The sequence below is a fragment of the Lactuca saligna genome, chromosome 5 (assembly GCF_052625555.1).
Source record: "Lactuca saligna cultivar CGN05327 chromosome 5, ASM5262555v1, whole genome shotgun sequence".
NCBI lineage: Eukaryota > Viridiplantae > Streptophyta > Magnoliopsida > Asterales > Asteraceae > Lactuca > Lactuca saligna.
Genome location: NC_136421.1, coordinates 149113204 through 149131081, shown reverse-complemented (window position 1 = coordinate 149131081; position 17878 = coordinate 149113204). Strand labels below are relative to the sequence as shown.

Below are 17878 nucleotides of genomic sequence, written 5' to 3'. Positions count from 1 at the left end.
ATTACAACCAAATTGCAAATGAAATGAAAGTATGTTTATATTTATCTGACTTTGTCCTTTCTAACTGTGGAATTTACTAGCAGATGCTTAGGAGAGAAGTTTATGATCATGATATGTTATGAATAAGTTATTATATGTTTAATTTTGATTTTGTATTGTGTTTATATCTTTGTTATAATTATTTAATAATTTTAGTCAATTATTTTATAAAAAATAATAGATAAAAAATAAGGGAATGGTCTTTTTTATCATTCTCCAGAACAATTTAGTTGTTTCAACTAAACAACATATTGAAATTCAGATCTTCAAAATTCAGACTCTTAAAAATTTGGACCTTTTATAAATTCAGATCTTAAAAATTTAGAACTTGTTAAAGAGCCCTAACTCTGATGTAAGTTATTTTCAAAGATCATTGCTAGTTGGTTACTCAAAAACAATGTAACCATTATTAGTTTTAAAAGTCTAATAATCACTAGGGAACCAGCTAATTAATTCATACAATCAGCATTAACCAAGAACTTGTAAAAGTCAATCGGTTAAATGGCATAATTAAGGAACAAACATTTGTCGGATTTTATTATAACTGCATACTTTTGTCTATTCTCTTCGAGCATAAGTCAGCTTCACACAGAAGTTCTCAGCAGAACTTCCTATCTTGGTTATTTTCCTCTCTGAATCAACAATAGCCATCCACTGCTTCACCACGTCAAGCAGCTTCATTTCCGGGGCAAGAAGTTTTCCATTCAAGAAGATACCAACCTGTTCAGATTATTAAAATATAAGTCATTACATAAAATATTTTTCTGATACAAAAACATGAAAAAGAAGAACAAATACATGTCTATGAGACTGTGACGTCCTTGTTCTATTAGTAAAGTCTATATTTGCTGAATCTCCATGGAAAAAGAACAATTAACGGACAACTGAGCTCTAACGAAAGTTATACGCAGTTAATCGAATCAGAAAAATTACAAGATACCTCCTGTTGGTGAACATGCTTAAGTTGCAACGCGATATACTTCATGAGAATAGACACATCTGGATTCCCCTCCATGCTAGAATAATTTGTTTTTAATCAGTACATGCAAGTTACAATGACCAGAAAAATGAATGTCAAAAATTTATTTCCTAATAAACTGGTGAATTATATGGACATTAAACAACATTATACTGAAAAGGCCGATGTACTTACGTTATCTGTAAGTATGGTTCCACTAGAAGTTGCAGAGTGTTCTTTCTGTTGGTACCGAATCAAAGACAAGAAAATAAAAAAGATAAGATGGTGAAGATACTATTAGCTATATGATTAAATTTAAAAGGGATCTTTATAGCTCACTGATCACAGGAAGGAGTTAAACTGAACCAAGCAGAATGATTCTTTTTTGCTGGATTCAGATGCATTCCAGCGTCAACCACATCTTGTGGACAGATCCTGTTCCAAAAAGAAGGTGCAAGTTCAACAGTATTTTGCTGCTTATTTCTCCTCTTTCGTTTTTTGATTCCTGTCCTCATATCCGTAGTTGATTGATCTTTAGCCTGCTTGGACGACTGAATCTGCCACATACATATTTAATTAAGCGAACAAAAAAGAATTTTGGATTAGGTCTACAGGTCTAGAAATCTGAATGCCAAAAATGACTGATGATTATATAATCAGACTCAAGGATAAAGTCATTGTTTTACCTTCTTTCCTTGATTATCCGGTGAGTTTGATCTTCCAGAAGAATCTCCAACTTATAATTGCTATTTATTTGTTCCTCTTCTTTAGAGCCGGCGCCAATAAGAGGATAAAAATAGCAATCATCAACGACAGAAGGTAAAACGTTCTATAATCGACAAGACGATGGAGAGCTGCAGAGATGGAACGTAGAAATAAAAATCGGATAGCAGCGTTTCAGCAGACAGTGATCAGGTGCGTGATCTGACGGCGGCAGAAGATATGTTTGGCACGCCTAGGGTAAATGACCAGAAATCTCATATATATCGCTTGTAGTCTTGACTCTTGAGAGAAGCAGCCTGTTATCTTTTGGGCATTTATTTTCTATTGATATTGTCCAAACCGATACCAATCTTGGAGTCGTGGGCATTGCTTAGGAATAGAACACAGGAAAGAAACATTAATTTGCAGCCCAATCAACCTACAACCTATCACACGTCCAGGGACATGTTTTTTCTTTCACCGGATTGACATGCATAACTCCAGGCCCAACCTTTCCTTCCTCCAATATGCAGACCAACAGATCTTCATGGGGCTTTGCAGGTCCAAGGATAATCCAAGAAAGTAGAAACACCATAAGGATTTTAACTTGTTTCCATCTCGAGTTTCATCTTAAGCTTAAATACCTTCAGAAGAATAGGCCATGAAAAACAAACTATCTAGATGAACATACACAAGGAATGATGTATGGTCGTTTATAAAACGACCTATCATGACCATGTGTTACAAACTATGGATGATTGGAACTTATCTACTTTAATGAAGTGGTGGCAGTGAAAGCTACGTCAAAAACGATAAAAGAAAGAATTACATGTGACCCGCGCACCATCTGAAAGGACAATATATGTGGCCCAATCATATCGTATTTTTGAAGATTTTCAGTTGGCCAACCACTGTGGGCAGCACATTAAAAAAATAAAAAAAAATTAAGAAAAAAAAAGGTTCTCGGTAAACGCAACTCTAAGGTGTGAAAAATGGTTTGTCTTTAATTAGGTGAGTAATTATTATTTTACAACATTCTTCGTGTGGTTCAATTTTAAACATTAAAAGAGACTTACAGGGGATTGATTAGGGTAAATTATATAAATATCAAATTGATTAGTGTTTCATCAACAATTATCAATCACTTTTACCCACGATCAAAATGGTAAACACTCTTCATTCTCTATCCTTCGAATTAGGGAAAAGGAAAAGGATTTGCCAATCATGAAGAACGAGTACTTACTGATGAAATTTAGTAAGTAGATTATATTACATGTTTAGCGACCAAATAAGAGGTAAAAAGTATTTTGTTTATTCCATAATTATATCTAGATTCATGAATCCCTAAGTAGTTGATTTGGTATCTACTTGTGGTGATAGTAAAATTAGATCTTGTATGATGGTTTGTTTTTATTGTTGTCAATTGAAGTGAAAAACACTAACATTAGACTAAACTATAATAAATATTAAGTAGATTTGTGGATTTATATAACTCAGACTTGTTTGATGCTATTTAAAGTGGTGTATGTTGACAATAGAAAGTCATGGATGGTAAAACACAAGTTTCTCAGCTATTGGGAGCAAATCAATACAAGGAGTTAGGAATTTTTCAACCATGAAATATCAAGGTGAGTAAACATAGCTATTTTTATGGTTATTATGATTTTTATCTTGAAAATGGTGTTGATGTGGGACTACCTAGTTATCCATGGGTATCTCGTATGTGTAGAGGTCCGCTTGACATTACATCATGGGTACTGATATAAAATAGATAGGTTACCAACACAATATTGCGATCCAAAAATGCAAGCTAAAACGGGTGATTATCTAGTGACCCAAGCAAAGTTCACCCAAAAGTATGGTGGGGACAAGCCCAAATGTATAAGTCAATATTATTTATAGTTATAAATTGTTGTTCTTCACATGTTTCTTTAACAATATGATGATCGTATTATTGTTACGTATATGATGACTTTATGATGTAGAAAATTTTAGATTGCCGAATAAGCTTATTGCAGCTTATGGTTGCTTGTATGTTTCACTATTGCATATGTGTGTACTAGTAGCAAAGGCAAGGACTTTGTTTATAAACTAATAGACGTAATGAAGGATTCATGATTGAAAGAAACCACACTCTTTCAATTTCCCAAAACTTGACCATAAATGGGGCAACACTAATTTAATTTGTGTGTATATATATATAAAAAAAAAAATTATGTCTAGATGAATAGCCGCTACTATAACCATAAAAAGTATCAAAATTCTGATACCTACACTAAATTTATGCCTGTTATAGATACTTGAAATTGATTTGTCATGATTACAGGAGAAATTTCCATCTTAGAAATACATACGCTATTTTTAAGACCAAACTTTGAATAACGAAGAACATGATGATAAAGCACAAATGGTTAAATCATACATAAGTCATAATTTAGAGATTTAAATTTCTTCTAGCAGGACTATCTAAACTTAGTTAATGTATGGTTTGCAACCTTTGAGCAACGGTGAACTTTTAGTACCAAGCGATCTAACACAATATATTCTCCAAAGCTTATGACAAGAATTTATTTGAAATATAATAAGAATTATAACCATAAAAATGGAGTGGAAATTATACTTTCTAAAAAAGCAATGATACACAAAGGGTGCCATTTGGAAACTACAATCCTTGAATTGTCATGGACTCATACAAAAGAAAATTATTTACCATATTCATTGTAAAGCTAATCAAGGAAGATAGAGGAAACTAGTGAGTGGATGGAATTATAACCCTGATCTTGGCACTAATCGATGAATTCAAGCGTGTGTTTATGTGAAAGATTCTTAATAGGTTTCAATTCTTCATAATGCTTTATGACATATATTTATACTTCCTAGTAAAATAAAATTCATGTATTATAAGATTTGTGAAATGATTCTACAGTAAAAGAAAAGATGTTATATGCCTTGAAAAAAATAAATGAATGTTCCAAAAAGATAAATCTTTCTAACTTCAATGTATCAAGGTAATCATAAAATGAATAGGTACAATACATCCTTTCTACTACAGTGATTGTAACCATATAAGATATTTTAGTTATGAGCAACGTGAATAGTTTTATATTTTGTGGATCCTTAAGTTATGACCCAAATTGAAAAAACTTGCCCATTGACAGCACTGCATTACACATCATACACTCGACATCCCTTAGCATCTCTTTAGATTCGAACATGGGTCTCTATGACATATAGCTTAACATGTCTTACTAGGTGACCTATTAACGAGTGCTTTAACATACTTGCTTTGTAGCAATTTATGTATCATTTCAATGAATTGTTTGATCTAGAGGTTATACTCAGTCATGAAGATATTCTCTCCATCTATATAACACGCTGAAAATGTCTACTGATATATACTAGAGTAAGTATTCTATTTTTTTAATAAGTTAATTATTTAGGGATTATTCATTTTATTTATTCGAGGCACTAGATTAAATTGTTTTTGTTACTGATCGTGTTTGTATAATTTTGAAAAATTATTGGTCTAAATTTGTTACTTATCATGCACTATTTCATGAGAAATTTCAAATTTAAGCCTTATAATTTTCAGGTATATAAAAGTTGGTGTCCTAAAAGTGGTAAAATATAATGTTATATTTGGTTAGTAATTAAGTAGCTCCTGGTTACAAATGAACTCACATGGCATATTAAGAAAAGTTATATACTAATTTTGTAAATTTATATATTTTAAAAAGTAATTAAAGATCATGATGATTCCTAATCAACCATGGATGGACCTAAAATTCATAGTACAGACTAACACTAAAACAAAATACTTATATTTGTTCTTAAAAAAATAAATAAATAAAATAAGATAATAATAATAATAATAATAATAATAATAATAATAATAATAATAATAATAATAAAGAACCATAAAAGATTTGTTTAAAATGGTTATGAATATACCTCACTATAAAGTTATCCATAAGCTTATTCAACTCATTATACAACAATTAATGTATTAATGAAAAGCCCACGTGCTCTTATATATTGAAAATAAAAATGTCTAAAAATATCATGTTAACTATTAGTTATTTGTACGGTAAAAAGCAGGTTGTGCATAACATGATGGTTTGTATGGTCGACTCATCATCGAAATGATTTTCCAACAATATTAACAAAATAATAGTGTTTGTATTTTCTACAACCCCTTTTAATTCGTTTTTCATATTTTTGTTAAGGCATAAATTATTTCATCACAAGTTTTATTTCATGATATTGTTTCCATTCACACTTAAAATCAAATTAGAAATCATTATGGTAATCAATGTTGTAGTGATTAAGAAATTAGAAGACACGCACATTTATATACATCTTTCATTTTTGAATCGTTACGAACTTCAAATTAGACATGTAATAAAACTTACCAACTTTTACATTGATAGTTCTAAGAATCAATTACGTTACTCCTTCCTGGAATTCTCTTTCCCAATCTAAATGATTTTTCTTCTAATTCTCTCGGTTGTGTACGATGAAAGGAGAGTTATTAGGGTTTGTTCTTGTTATTGTTTATGGAACCTATACATTGCAAAAAGGCTAATGGGCCTAATCTTTAATTTTTAATCATGGTCCATGGTTCATATATTCCTGACATTTTAATTTCAACCAAAGTTGAAAGTGCACATTTTGGGTATATTAATGATTGACCATTGGCCATGGTACTGCTAAAAGGAAAAAGGTTTCTCCTCCTAAAGGAAAGTGAAATACCTTGGTTGGACAGTCCAATCAAGGTCTCAAGAGAAAGGTCGATTTCGAGATAGCTCTTACTAGTTACCTAAAGTAGGCGTTTGTTTCTACTGCGAGTCAAATGGACATTGGAAATGTAGTCGCCGTAAATACATGGAGGATCTAATGAAGAACAAAGTCAAGGAGTGTAGCACCTCAGGTATATTTATGATTGAATTCCATAGTACATCAACTTCTAATTCTTGGGTTCTTGATATATGATGTGGTACTCATAAGAAACAAACACAATGCACATGTTATAAGGACTGGGGATTACGAGCTCGTGATTAGTAGTGGTGTTAATTTTAGATTATTAAACTGTTGTTACTCGCCTGATATGGCACGAAACATTATTTCTTTTTATGCATTGTACAAGGATGGTTTTCATTTCTCTTTTGATAATGAAAATTGTGATATTTTGGTTTATAAGAATGGTTATTTTTACTTTAAAGCTAGCCTTTGCAATGGTACATATGAAAATGTTATTTGTGTTAGAAATCTAATAATCTAATCATAAACATTGATTCTTCCGAAAATGTTTCAGATAAATCATGTATGTGGCATCGTCGTCTTGACCATATAAAAAAGAAACATATCACCAAGCTTCAATCGAACGATATCTTGGAATCATTTGACATGTATGTAAATCATGCTTACTTTGCAAGATGACATAAGCACCATTCATATGTAACTATGAAAGAGGCAATGATTTATTGGACCTTATACACACATATATGTTTAGACCGTTTAAGATCCACAACAAGGCATGGTGAACGATACTTTGTGACTTTTATTGATTATTTTTGTAGATATAGATATATCTATTTAATCAAATATAAGTCAGAAACCTTTGAAGTGATATTTCTCACAATCAATCCCAATTAATTTTTTAAAAAATTGTAACATACATATTTACAGTCGATATAATCATAATTTACTACATTATTTACTTCCTTATTTATAGGTTTTGACTTTAAATAAATAAATTATCTAATTAATATTTTCAATTAATGTAATCTATAAATCAGCAAGAAAGGTACATTCATTTTAAATTTTTAAAACCGAAATTTTAACTTTATTCCAAATTAAAATACTGATAATCAATTAATTGATTTTAAATGTCAAAAAATTACTTCCTTATTTACATTGTTTTTATAGGGTTTGACATTAAATAAATAAAATATCTAACAAACATTTTCATTTAATGTACTCTATAAATCATCAAAAGAAATATATATTCATTTTTAATTTTGAAAACGGGAATTTTAGGTTCATTCAAAATTAAAATACAGATAATCCATATTTAATCCATATCAACCGATAATTCAATAAAAAAAAAATTAAACTCTGCTAATAATTTTGAAATTTGAAATCACTTAATTGATATATTACCTTTAATATAGCCTATAATTATTCTATTTATTGATTAGGATCCAAATTAATTTGATATCAATTTTTTTTCTATATTCAATTTATTCTATAAATGCCATTTTTCTTATTCTTTTGACTCACATGATTTTTGATACTCACGATTTTGATTTCAAGCATCGAAGTTGCTTCTCCTCCAATCCTTCTTCCACATTCCATCTTTATTCTCTTATTCTTAAGTTTATAAATATGTATTTGCAATATCAATTTTGTATTATATGGAAATAAATAAATAAAATTTCAACATTATACTTCCAATTAATAGTATTTTAGCATTGTACGTTTAAAGTCCCGTTTATTAAAGTACAATAACATTCTACATTGAAAGTCATACTTTATACCTATTCATCATTAGAGTTTTATAATTAAACTTTAATATTTTCTATATTTCACCATATTTAGTATTAAATTTTAAAATTTTCTTATTCTATCAATGTAGTTTGATTTTCTAATTTACAAACCCGTGTAATACACAGGTCTCTAACCTAGTTTAATGTTATACAAAATTGTAAAATAAGATTTTATATATACATGTGTGTGTTTGTATATACATATTTGTATATGAATATGTGTGTCCATACATATTTTACATACATACATACATACATACATACGTATATATGGATACATACACATACACACACACATTTATATATGTATATATATATATGAAAAGACACGAAGACAGACATGTGGATCTTTGGATGATGAAACCCTCTATAGCCCGCAAATATTGCAAGTTAAGTGGTTTATTACTTTATATAGTTTATTTTTCTGATACAATCAACATGACATCCTGGATGGACTAGTACTATTGATAAAATCTGCTAGGAGCAAAAAATTGATGGAGTGATTAGTCCTATTTACAATTTCTTAGTTGCGAAAAAGAATATGGAGTGATTAGTCCTATTTACAATTTCTTAGTTGCGAAAAAGAATATTTTATTGGTGCAACAACAACCGAAGACTTTCAGCCAGTTTTCTTTTGAATTTGTTTTCCTTCCATTGAGCTTGTCGTATTCTTCTTCTGTAGCTTACTCCAAGTTCTCGCAGACACTATTGAGATCGTAGATACAATAATTGAACATTTGGATGCACGTATTTCTGGAAGAGTTACCTTTGGACAACACAACTTTTAGAGAACATCAAGCATCGAAGGTCATGACACATCTTTTAAAGCTATTAAAGTATCTCCCCGAGAAGAATCAAGTATTGTCTTAGGTTCTCGGGTTAGCAAATTCTCATGATTCTTACACAAAAGTCATGAAGAGATCATATCTTCTCGTCTGCTCAAGAGTTATGCACTTAGAAACCCAGAGTTAGATATATGTCATGTTCTTTGTTAAACACCATACCTTCACTTTGATTATGCTACAAAAACTTTATTTAGAGCCAAAAGGCCTAGCATTCAGAGTAAAAGCTTCCCCTCTAAGATAGATTTTTTTAGCCTTCCCAAGAAAGCAAAGACATGGTGCATTTACCATTATAAATTTCGTAAATAGTTGGCATCGTAAAGCATATATTCATTTCCATGGTTTAAGCTCAACAAATGTCTCATGTTCTACTAATTTATGAGAACTAGGTTATAATGTTGACAAGAAGTTTATGTTATTATATAATGTGGAATTTAATATATTATAGTATCCTTGTTGTAGTTCCTAAATTATTAGTAACCTTTAGTTAGTTCCTAAATTATTAGTGACTTTTTATTTAGTGGAGCAAGCTTGAGAAGTGGAACTACATATATATTATGGTTTGTGTTGCTTATATTTTATTGGCTATTGTTGTGTTGGTATCCGTTAAGACAAGTCAAACCTAGCCTATGCTATTGTGTTGTTTACACTAAGCGTAAACAAAAAGAAAACAAGCAAGCAAGACAACTTTCATGTCGTGCCGTGTTTGTCGTGTATTAATTGATTTTTTTTCATGAATAAACTTGTCATTCTGTTTTGTCGTGTTCATGTTATATAAATCATTTTCATGTCGTGTCAGAAATATTTGATACCCCTAAAAACCATTATGTTATTCTTTTGTAAGATGAGACAGTTTTATGTTATGTTTTGTACAATAAAATTATCTTCTCCTTTATTCCCCGTATTTATCAGTAAATATAATATTTATAGCATATTCATCATTTATGCAATTGCAGTACGCTTAGCAACACAAGAATAGCGGCTTGAACAAGCCAAAAATCTTGAGATATGCCTAGGCCTATCCCATGCTATTATGCTTCACAATTATAAAAATATATGAGATCAGGATAGAGTTTGTAATGGAAACTTTAAGATGAACTATTAATGGAAACTTCGTGATGGATCAACAGCAGAGATACAGTGACAGTTAGTGATAGAGTATGGAAAACTATTTCAAATGATGAGCAACATGGGTAAATTCATAGCTGTTCTCTATCAAATTTGTCGCTGATTTCAAACAAAGTAATTATAGCACGTTATATAGTTTTTGCGAATTCATCACTAAATTTGTAAAACATATTGTGACCATTCATCAATAATGTTTATTTTTTTACCGTGGGCGGCAACCAGGATGAAAACTGATTTCCTAATAGTGTATGAATGTGAAATTGACAGATAAATCAATAATCTCATGAAAAAAAGATCAAGATCAATCATATAAAGATAAATATGTAGCATTTTTCAAAACCCTTGTGAAGTTTATTGGACTGATAGGAAGCATTAGAATCAAATGTCAATTGGGATGTTTTCCTGGTGATTCCAAAAATAGTTATCCACTGCTTGTCTACTCTCTTCGAGCGAAAGTGAGCTTCACACAGAAGTTCTCGGAAGAACATCCTTCGGTTATTTTTCTCTCTGAACAAACAATAGCCATCCATTGCTTCACCACATCAAGGAGCTTCATTTCCGGGGTAAAAAGTTTACCATTCATGAATATACCAACCTGTTCAGATTATTAAAAATATAAGTCACTAAAGGAAATATTTTTGTAAAAAAAATCCAAAAAACAAAGAACAAATACATACGCATGGCCACTAGATGTACTTGTTCTATTGGCTAAGTCTAACCAAAACTGTAGTTTTTTTAGTCAACCAAAACTCACGTTGCTGTATGTAGTTAAGGGTTGCATGGTTTAATGTTTATGCAAACAATTAAGAAAAGCAAGACATACTCTCTTAACAGTTTAATGCTTTTTAGTTATTAAATTTACATGGGGACAATATCCGTTAGTGTTTAGTATACCAATTTCTGCATCATGCACTGAAAGCTCCATGTTTCAATGGATTTTTTCCTCACAGCACTTCAAAAGGGGTTTACATTTACTACATTATATATGTTTAAAACTCTCTAACTAAAATCAACTCAGTGGAGATCATGAGAAAAGAACGACACTTCTTTGATGAACAAAATCAATAGTTATATCCAGTTAACTGAATCATAGAAAAAAGAACATACCTCCTGTTGGCAAACATGCTTAACTTGCAACACGATATACTTCATGAGAACAGACACATATGGATGAAAATTCCAATCCACGCAAGAATAACTTGTTAATCAGTATATGCAATTACAAATACCAGAAAAAAGATTGTCAATAATTTATATCCTACTGAACAGACATTATATAAACAATCGTTATACTGAAAATGCAGATGTACTTACGTATGGTTGCACTAGTAGTTGCAGAATGTTCTTTCTGTTCCTAGAGAGTCAAAGACAATAAAATATAAAGATAAGATAGTAAAGATAGTACTAGCTATACATTTAAATTTAAAAGGAAGCTTTATAGCTCAATAATCAATAATCACGGAAGGAGTTAAACTGAACCAAACAGAAAGGTTCAAAGATAAGAAAAAAAAAAAAAAAAAAGATATATAGTGAAGATACTATTAGCTATATGATTAAATTTAAAAGGGATATAGCTCACTGATCACAGGAAGGAGTTAAACTGAACCAAGGAGAATGCTCCTTTTTTGCTGGATTCAAATGTATTCCAGCCTCAACCACATCTTGTGGACAATTCATTTTCCCACAAGAAAATAAAGTTCAACAACATTTTTCTGTTTATTTCTCATGTTTGGTTTCTTGTTTTCTATCCTTTATTTCATAGGTGTTTTATTTTTGGATTTGATGTATATTATGGCATTTTAATGAACAGGAAGTGGGACTTTGATGGTGAACAAATAGTAATCCCTTTTGTATGGTATCTCAATGACATAGACTCACACAAATCATTGTGTTTCGCTGGTAACACATTAACTTTCTTCTTCCCCTTGTTGGTGTTTATAGATTGTTTGGACGAATGAAGCTATTATATAATCAGATTCATGGATCTAGTCATTGTAATTCTGAATAATATATACTATCTCAAAATTATACCAATGACAATTTCCTTAAATAGTCCAATAACCAACAACAAGAGAATGGAGGAATGAGAAAATTAATGAGTTACCAGTTAAACGAAACGATTTGTGAGAGTCAATGCCATTAAAGATTAATATCAGTTCACCATCAAAGTCATACTTCATGTCCATGAAAATGCCATGATATTCACCAAATCCAAAAATAAAACGCCTATGGAAGTGAGGACAGAAATCAACAAATCAAATAGGAGAAATAAACAGAAAAAAGGGACTTAACATTCTTGTGGGAAAAGGATTTGTCTACATGAAGTGGTTGACCCTCTGAATCAGACCAACAATTTGCAATCATAATGGAAAAACCAAAATTTGAGATTCTTCCACCATCTGGAAGATCCAGATAATCAGAAAAGAAGGCAAAATCTTCGGTAATCGACAAGACTATGGGGGCAGAGATGGAATATATATAGAAATAAAAAAGCCATGGCGAGATTTCAGCAGACAGTCAGGTGTGTGATCCGACGGGAAAGATATGATAGGGTTTTCATGTCAACGACTAGGGTTAAATACTAACCGATCCCTAGACCAATACACTCTCTTAAGGAGCCCAATGTAATTGACCAGAAAGCCCATCTAACTTCTAGTCTTTGACTCTTGATAGAAGCTAAGATAGGGCTGTCATGTACGCCTAGTAAGTTATTTTTTGTTATAATTTTATAAATGGATAATGTTTTAAAAGGCTAATATATTTTTAGATTTGTACATGTTTAGTCATTGGATTTCTTTTTTGTTTATATTTTTCGATTGAATTTGTTGAACTGTTCAAAAAACATCTTTATAACCTGCTATGAGAGGTTTAGCTGGTTTCCAAAGGCTCCGGCGAGTCTCCGGCTAAAAACACCATAAATGATTTCAGATTTGTGTGTGAGTGTGTGTATGTGTGTGTTGGATCTGAACAAATTTCAAACATAAACCCATATGTGTGTTCGATTTTCAAACTCAAGAACCCAAACCTAAAAATCAATTCTTCATTTTCATCTTTTGTTGTTCAAACTCAAGAACTCAAACCCAGAAAATAATTCTCCATCTTCATCTTCTTCGATTAAAAATTCCAGATCTATCGAGAGCTTCTGATGGGTTTGTTCATGTCGTTGAGATCTTTATCGGGTTCATCTGGTTTGTTCATCTTGCTCTTGAGAGCTTCTTCAGATTTAAATGTGTGTGTGTGTTAGATCAGAACACAAACCCATATCTACATGTGTGTATGATTTTGTTTTTTACTAGATCTGTCATTGATGAAATCATTTTGCTCAGGAAATTGTTTCTGGGGTTTTATTCTTCAAAAAATCGAAGTTTTGCTCAAGAAATCGTATTGAAGTGTGTGTGTGTGTCTTCATGCTCCTATATGATGTACGTGTTTCATCCTCCACAAAGAAATCGAAGTGTGTGTTCATCTTCTTTGTTTATAGATCTTCATCATGCTCATCTTTTCCCTAGTTTTGGGTTTTAGGTTTTTGGAACGATTTTCAAATCACTGTGTGTTTATGCTCAATTTTAGAACAACACATGTACACTTCTCTCTTCTCTACTTTCCGAAATTGATTTTGGAACAACACATACCACCTTTCAATCCCCATCAAACACCATCATCTGAAAATCATAAACCCTATAACTCGATTTTAATGGTGGCTTGGAGGTTGAAGATGATGAATAGTAATTTGATGTGTATTTGTGTATGTTTTCTTGAATTTGTAATATATTTGATGTGTTAATCTTTATTTTCTAAAAAGGTTATGTTTCGCCAGAAAAATCATGAACATTGCAGCCTTGATGGAGAAGATAACCGGAGACTCACTTGAGTTGTCAAATACGTTGGAAACCGGAGAAACCTATGACTACAGGCATGGTTGTAGAACTCGTTACTCGGTACCTGTTCGGCCAACTACCGAGTAGAGAGTACTCGGGGAGTACTCGGATTTGGAAATTTGTGTAGAAATATTTTTAGGGAAATTATATATGTCAAAATCATAAGATAAAATCATAAGTTGATTGAAATATATAACAAAATTGGATACATGTGAATACACAAAAAATGAAAAACACATAATGGTCTCACTTTGTGAATAATTACTGAAAATATAAGATATATTGATGATATATGATCCATTAACATAGCCTAGACTGATTTAGAGCGCCAGACTGGCCTGGCACACTCCTGCCAACCCTGCCTGGCATTCCCTTGCCAGCCTTGCTGGGACCTCTCCCGCCAGCCCGGTCTGGTGCTCCCTAGTCATCCATGCTGAGGACTCTCCTCCCGGCCCGACCTGGCGCTCCCTTTCCTGGCGCCCCCTTGCCAGCCTTTCCTAGTGCGTGCCCGCTAGCTTTGCTTTGGGTGCGCCCGCCAGCCCTGCCCGGCGCTTCCGGGCGGCCTTGCCCAACTCCTTGCTAGTTGGGCCTGAATTGGGTTGGCCTAAGGCCTGACCTAATTCCCCTTGACCTAGTTTTCCCCTATAAATAGAATAGTGCAGTACCTCCTCCATGAAGGGAGAGCTTTTCCCTTGGACCTCTCCTAGACCTTTCCCCTAGAACCTTTCCTAGATTATCTGTTCCCCATGGTTCAGCCACCACACTATATTCTGGTAGGGTGGTTCAGCCACCACCCATCGCCGTCAGTCACCATACACCACCACCAGCACCAAGATGGTTCTCTCTAGCTAAAGAGAACCATCTCAGATCTACCAGATGATCTAACTTGACCGTCGGAGTCTGATCCCGGGGCACAGCCCCTGGGGCAGCTCTAAGAACTTTGCTCTGTGATGTCCAGATCTCCGCCGTAGCAGAAGACGAGAAGACTTGTCGGAGGTCGATGTTGCATCATATATGTAGTAATAATCACATGTGTGTGTTAAATAATAAATCATTAAGTATATTATATATATTAATCACCGAGTAGACCGAATTTAACAACACTACTCAGTTCGTAAGGGGCTGATCGGGGAGTACTCGGGATAATGTAACTCGCATCGGTAAGGGGGGGGGGGGGGAGTAGCGAGTACTCGGAGGAGTAATCGGCTAACTCAGCGAGTTTTACAACACTGATTACATGCCATGATGATGTTTATTGAACAGTTCAATGACTTCAATTAGACAATATTGACAAAAAAAACTCAGTGACTAAATGTGTACAAATCAAAAAAAATATGGTACCCTTTTAAGTCACTATCACTTTTATAAACAAGGTATGTGATCAAATAAAATAAAAGGTGCTTAAGCCTAAAGTACAACTATAATTTTTTAGTTTGTGATTTCAATGTTACATTTATTTGTATCCATAACTAAACCAAAGAATGTGAATAAAAAATAAATCAAGTAATTTGGACTTTGAATAAAAGGAATTATAAAAAAATGATAAAACAAAAGTAATCCATACAAAACGCTCATAACTCATATGCTTGAGATCTAGAATTCCTTTTAGATAAGCAAAGGTGTTCCAAGCACAAACAGATCCAACAACGTATATATGCCAAAGCCTCTCACAAGATTTTCACTTACATATAAAAAGAAGTATAACTAAATAAAATGCAAAGGGAAAAAAAAAAAAAGGCAACCTACTAAACAAAAGCAATGATGGGCAAAATAGTTAAAAATCATACGTACTATACTAATGTATTATGCATTAGAAGCATCAATGACCTTTCAATTTTAAACTTAGGGTTTAGGTCATTTTTGGTCACTTAACTTTTGGTTTTGTACTCATTTGGTCACTTAACTCTTTTTAAGTTTTAAAAGGTCATCAAACTTTTGACTTTGTACTCATTTAGTCACTTAACTTTTGGTTTGGTCACTTAATTTTTTGATTTGTGCTCATTTAGTCACCTAACTTTTAAAAGTGTGCTCATTTAGTCACTAAACTTTTGAAACCACTTAAAAGTTTAGTGACTAAGTGAGCACAATTTTAAAAGTTAGGTGACTAAATGTGGCCAAACCAAAAGTTAAGTGACTAAATGAGCACAAAGCCAAAAGTTTGATGATCTTTTAAAACTTAAAAAGAGTTAAGTGACCAAATGGGTATAAAACCAAAAGTTAAGTGATCGAAAATGACCTAAACCCTTAAACTTAATATATTTAATCTATTAATTTAAAATATGTTTTTCAATGCAAAATATTATTTTATTATTGGTAGACTTTTAAAATGACAATTATAATGCACTTGTTTGTTAGTTTACATGTTAGTTTAAATCCAATAAGTAAATCAAAATTTTAAATAAACTTAGAAAGTATTTCAAATACTATTTTCAAAATATTTAAGAATGTTTACATATTAAATATAAAACAAAAATACAAATTAAATAAAAAATATAAAAAAATTACTTTTTATTATAATTTAATTTTTTCAAAATAAGTGGTTTTTAAATAACTAACATAAAAAAGTACGTTGTGATAACTTACAAACAATGAAACACTTATATTGTATTAACTTACAAACAATGGTTAGATATCAATTAACCATGATCATGATTGAAATTAAAAATGAAAATAATAGATAATACATTAAACTCAATTATTATTCTAAGCATAATATTACTTTTCCAGTTTCAAAGGTAATATGTTTAATTTAATAATTTCAATTGGATGTAAACTTATATTTTAATGATAACATTTTAAAGTTATTAATCAAATATAACTAATTTCTTAATTTAAATATAATTTCAATTTCAAAATACAAATGGGAACTTTAATAAATTAGAGAAAATTATTAAAAGATATTTTTTAGATTATTACTTTTGTTAAATATAAAATCTAAACATAAATTGGTTGGTTTTTTGAACTATTAGCAAAATGTAATTAACATATGGATATAAATATACATATTAAACAAAATACTTAAATAAAAAGATCAAATATACTTAAAAAAATGAATTACTATTTTTAAAAAGAATTAAAAACAATTTAAATATGTCAAGTGTAAAAGCTAAATTTGAAACATCCCAAAATACGACCCAAAAATTTTTGTTGAATAATTACTAAAACACCATGATAAAATCATAAGATAAACTCGTCTGTCAATATCTCACAAACAAAAGTAAAGTGTTATGAGTAAACTGTATCAAGACTATATCGATCACATCTATGAAAATCAAAACAACTCCCAGGACAGCTGAAGCTGTGGTGTGTGTGCGATGCTATCAACCCGAGCTCTTCCCTTTGCTTGCGGAAGTACCTGAAACCAAAACTGAAACTGTAAGCACGAAGCTTAGTGAGCTCCCCCAAATTACCACATACCATATAATACATATAAACACATACTGGGCCTTGCCCACTGCATCGGACCGAAGTCCGGAAACTGCATCGGACCAAAGTCCGGAACTAACCAGGGCCTTGCCCTCTGCATCGGATCGGGATCCGTAACTACTGAGGCCTTGCCTCCTGCATCGGACCAAAGTCCAGAACTAACTACATCGGACCGAAGTCCGGAACTGACTGCATCAGACAGAAGTCCGGAACATACTAAACATAGCATCACATAAGCATATCAATTAACATGAGTACATAGATAACATACTACATCAGGATGTAACCCGGAACACATAACACAAAATATTGTCTGAGCCACGAAGGCATCAAACATACTAGAATCTGGATCGAACC

The 17878-nt window shown here is 31.9% G+C and overlaps 1 protein-coding gene and 1 long non-coding RNA gene across 2 annotated transcripts; both read right to left on the bottom strand.

Annotated features, from left to right (window-relative positions):
- Positions 1-454: 454 nt before the first annotated feature.
- On the bottom strand, positions 455-2405 carry LOC144997404 (E3 ubiquitin protein ligase DRIP2-like). The gene is made up of 5 exons (XM_078957307.1): positions 1684-2405; positions 1337-1554; positions 1193-1237; positions 980-1055; positions 455-759 (listed from the first exon to the last, which is right to left on the bottom strand). Exons 2-5 carry the CDS (start codon positions 1510-1512, stop codon positions 598-600), a joined length of 459 nt encoding a protein of 152 aa, XP_078813433.1. The 5' UTR covers positions 1513-1554; positions 1684-2405; the 3' UTR covers positions 455-597.
- Positions 2406-10351: 7946 nt separating this feature from the next.
- On the bottom strand, positions 10352-12743 carry LOC144997613 (uncharacterized). The gene is made up of 4 exons (XR_013659862.1): positions 11797-12743; positions 11532-11571; positions 11325-11415; positions 10352-10812 (listed from the first exon to the last, which is right to left on the bottom strand). It is a non-coding gene; the product is annotated as an uncharacterized LOC144997613 (long non-coding RNA).
- Positions 12744-17878: the final 5135 nt, after the last annotated feature.

Bases quoted from the DNA above. Each gene is read 5' to 3' on its own strand.
- LOC144997404 (XM_078957307.1), bottom strand. From the start codon at position 1,512: ATGAGGACAGGAATCAAAAAACGAAAGAGGAGAAATAAGCAGCAAAAT. The intron at 1,238-1,336 runs GTGAGCTATAAA...CGGTACCAACAG, and splicing joins TTAACTCCTTCCTGTGATCA to AAAGAACACTCTGCAACTTC. The intron at 760-979 runs GTATCTTGTAAT...TAATCTGAACAG, and splicing joins AGCATGTTCACCAACAGGAG to GTTGGTATCTTCTTGAATGG.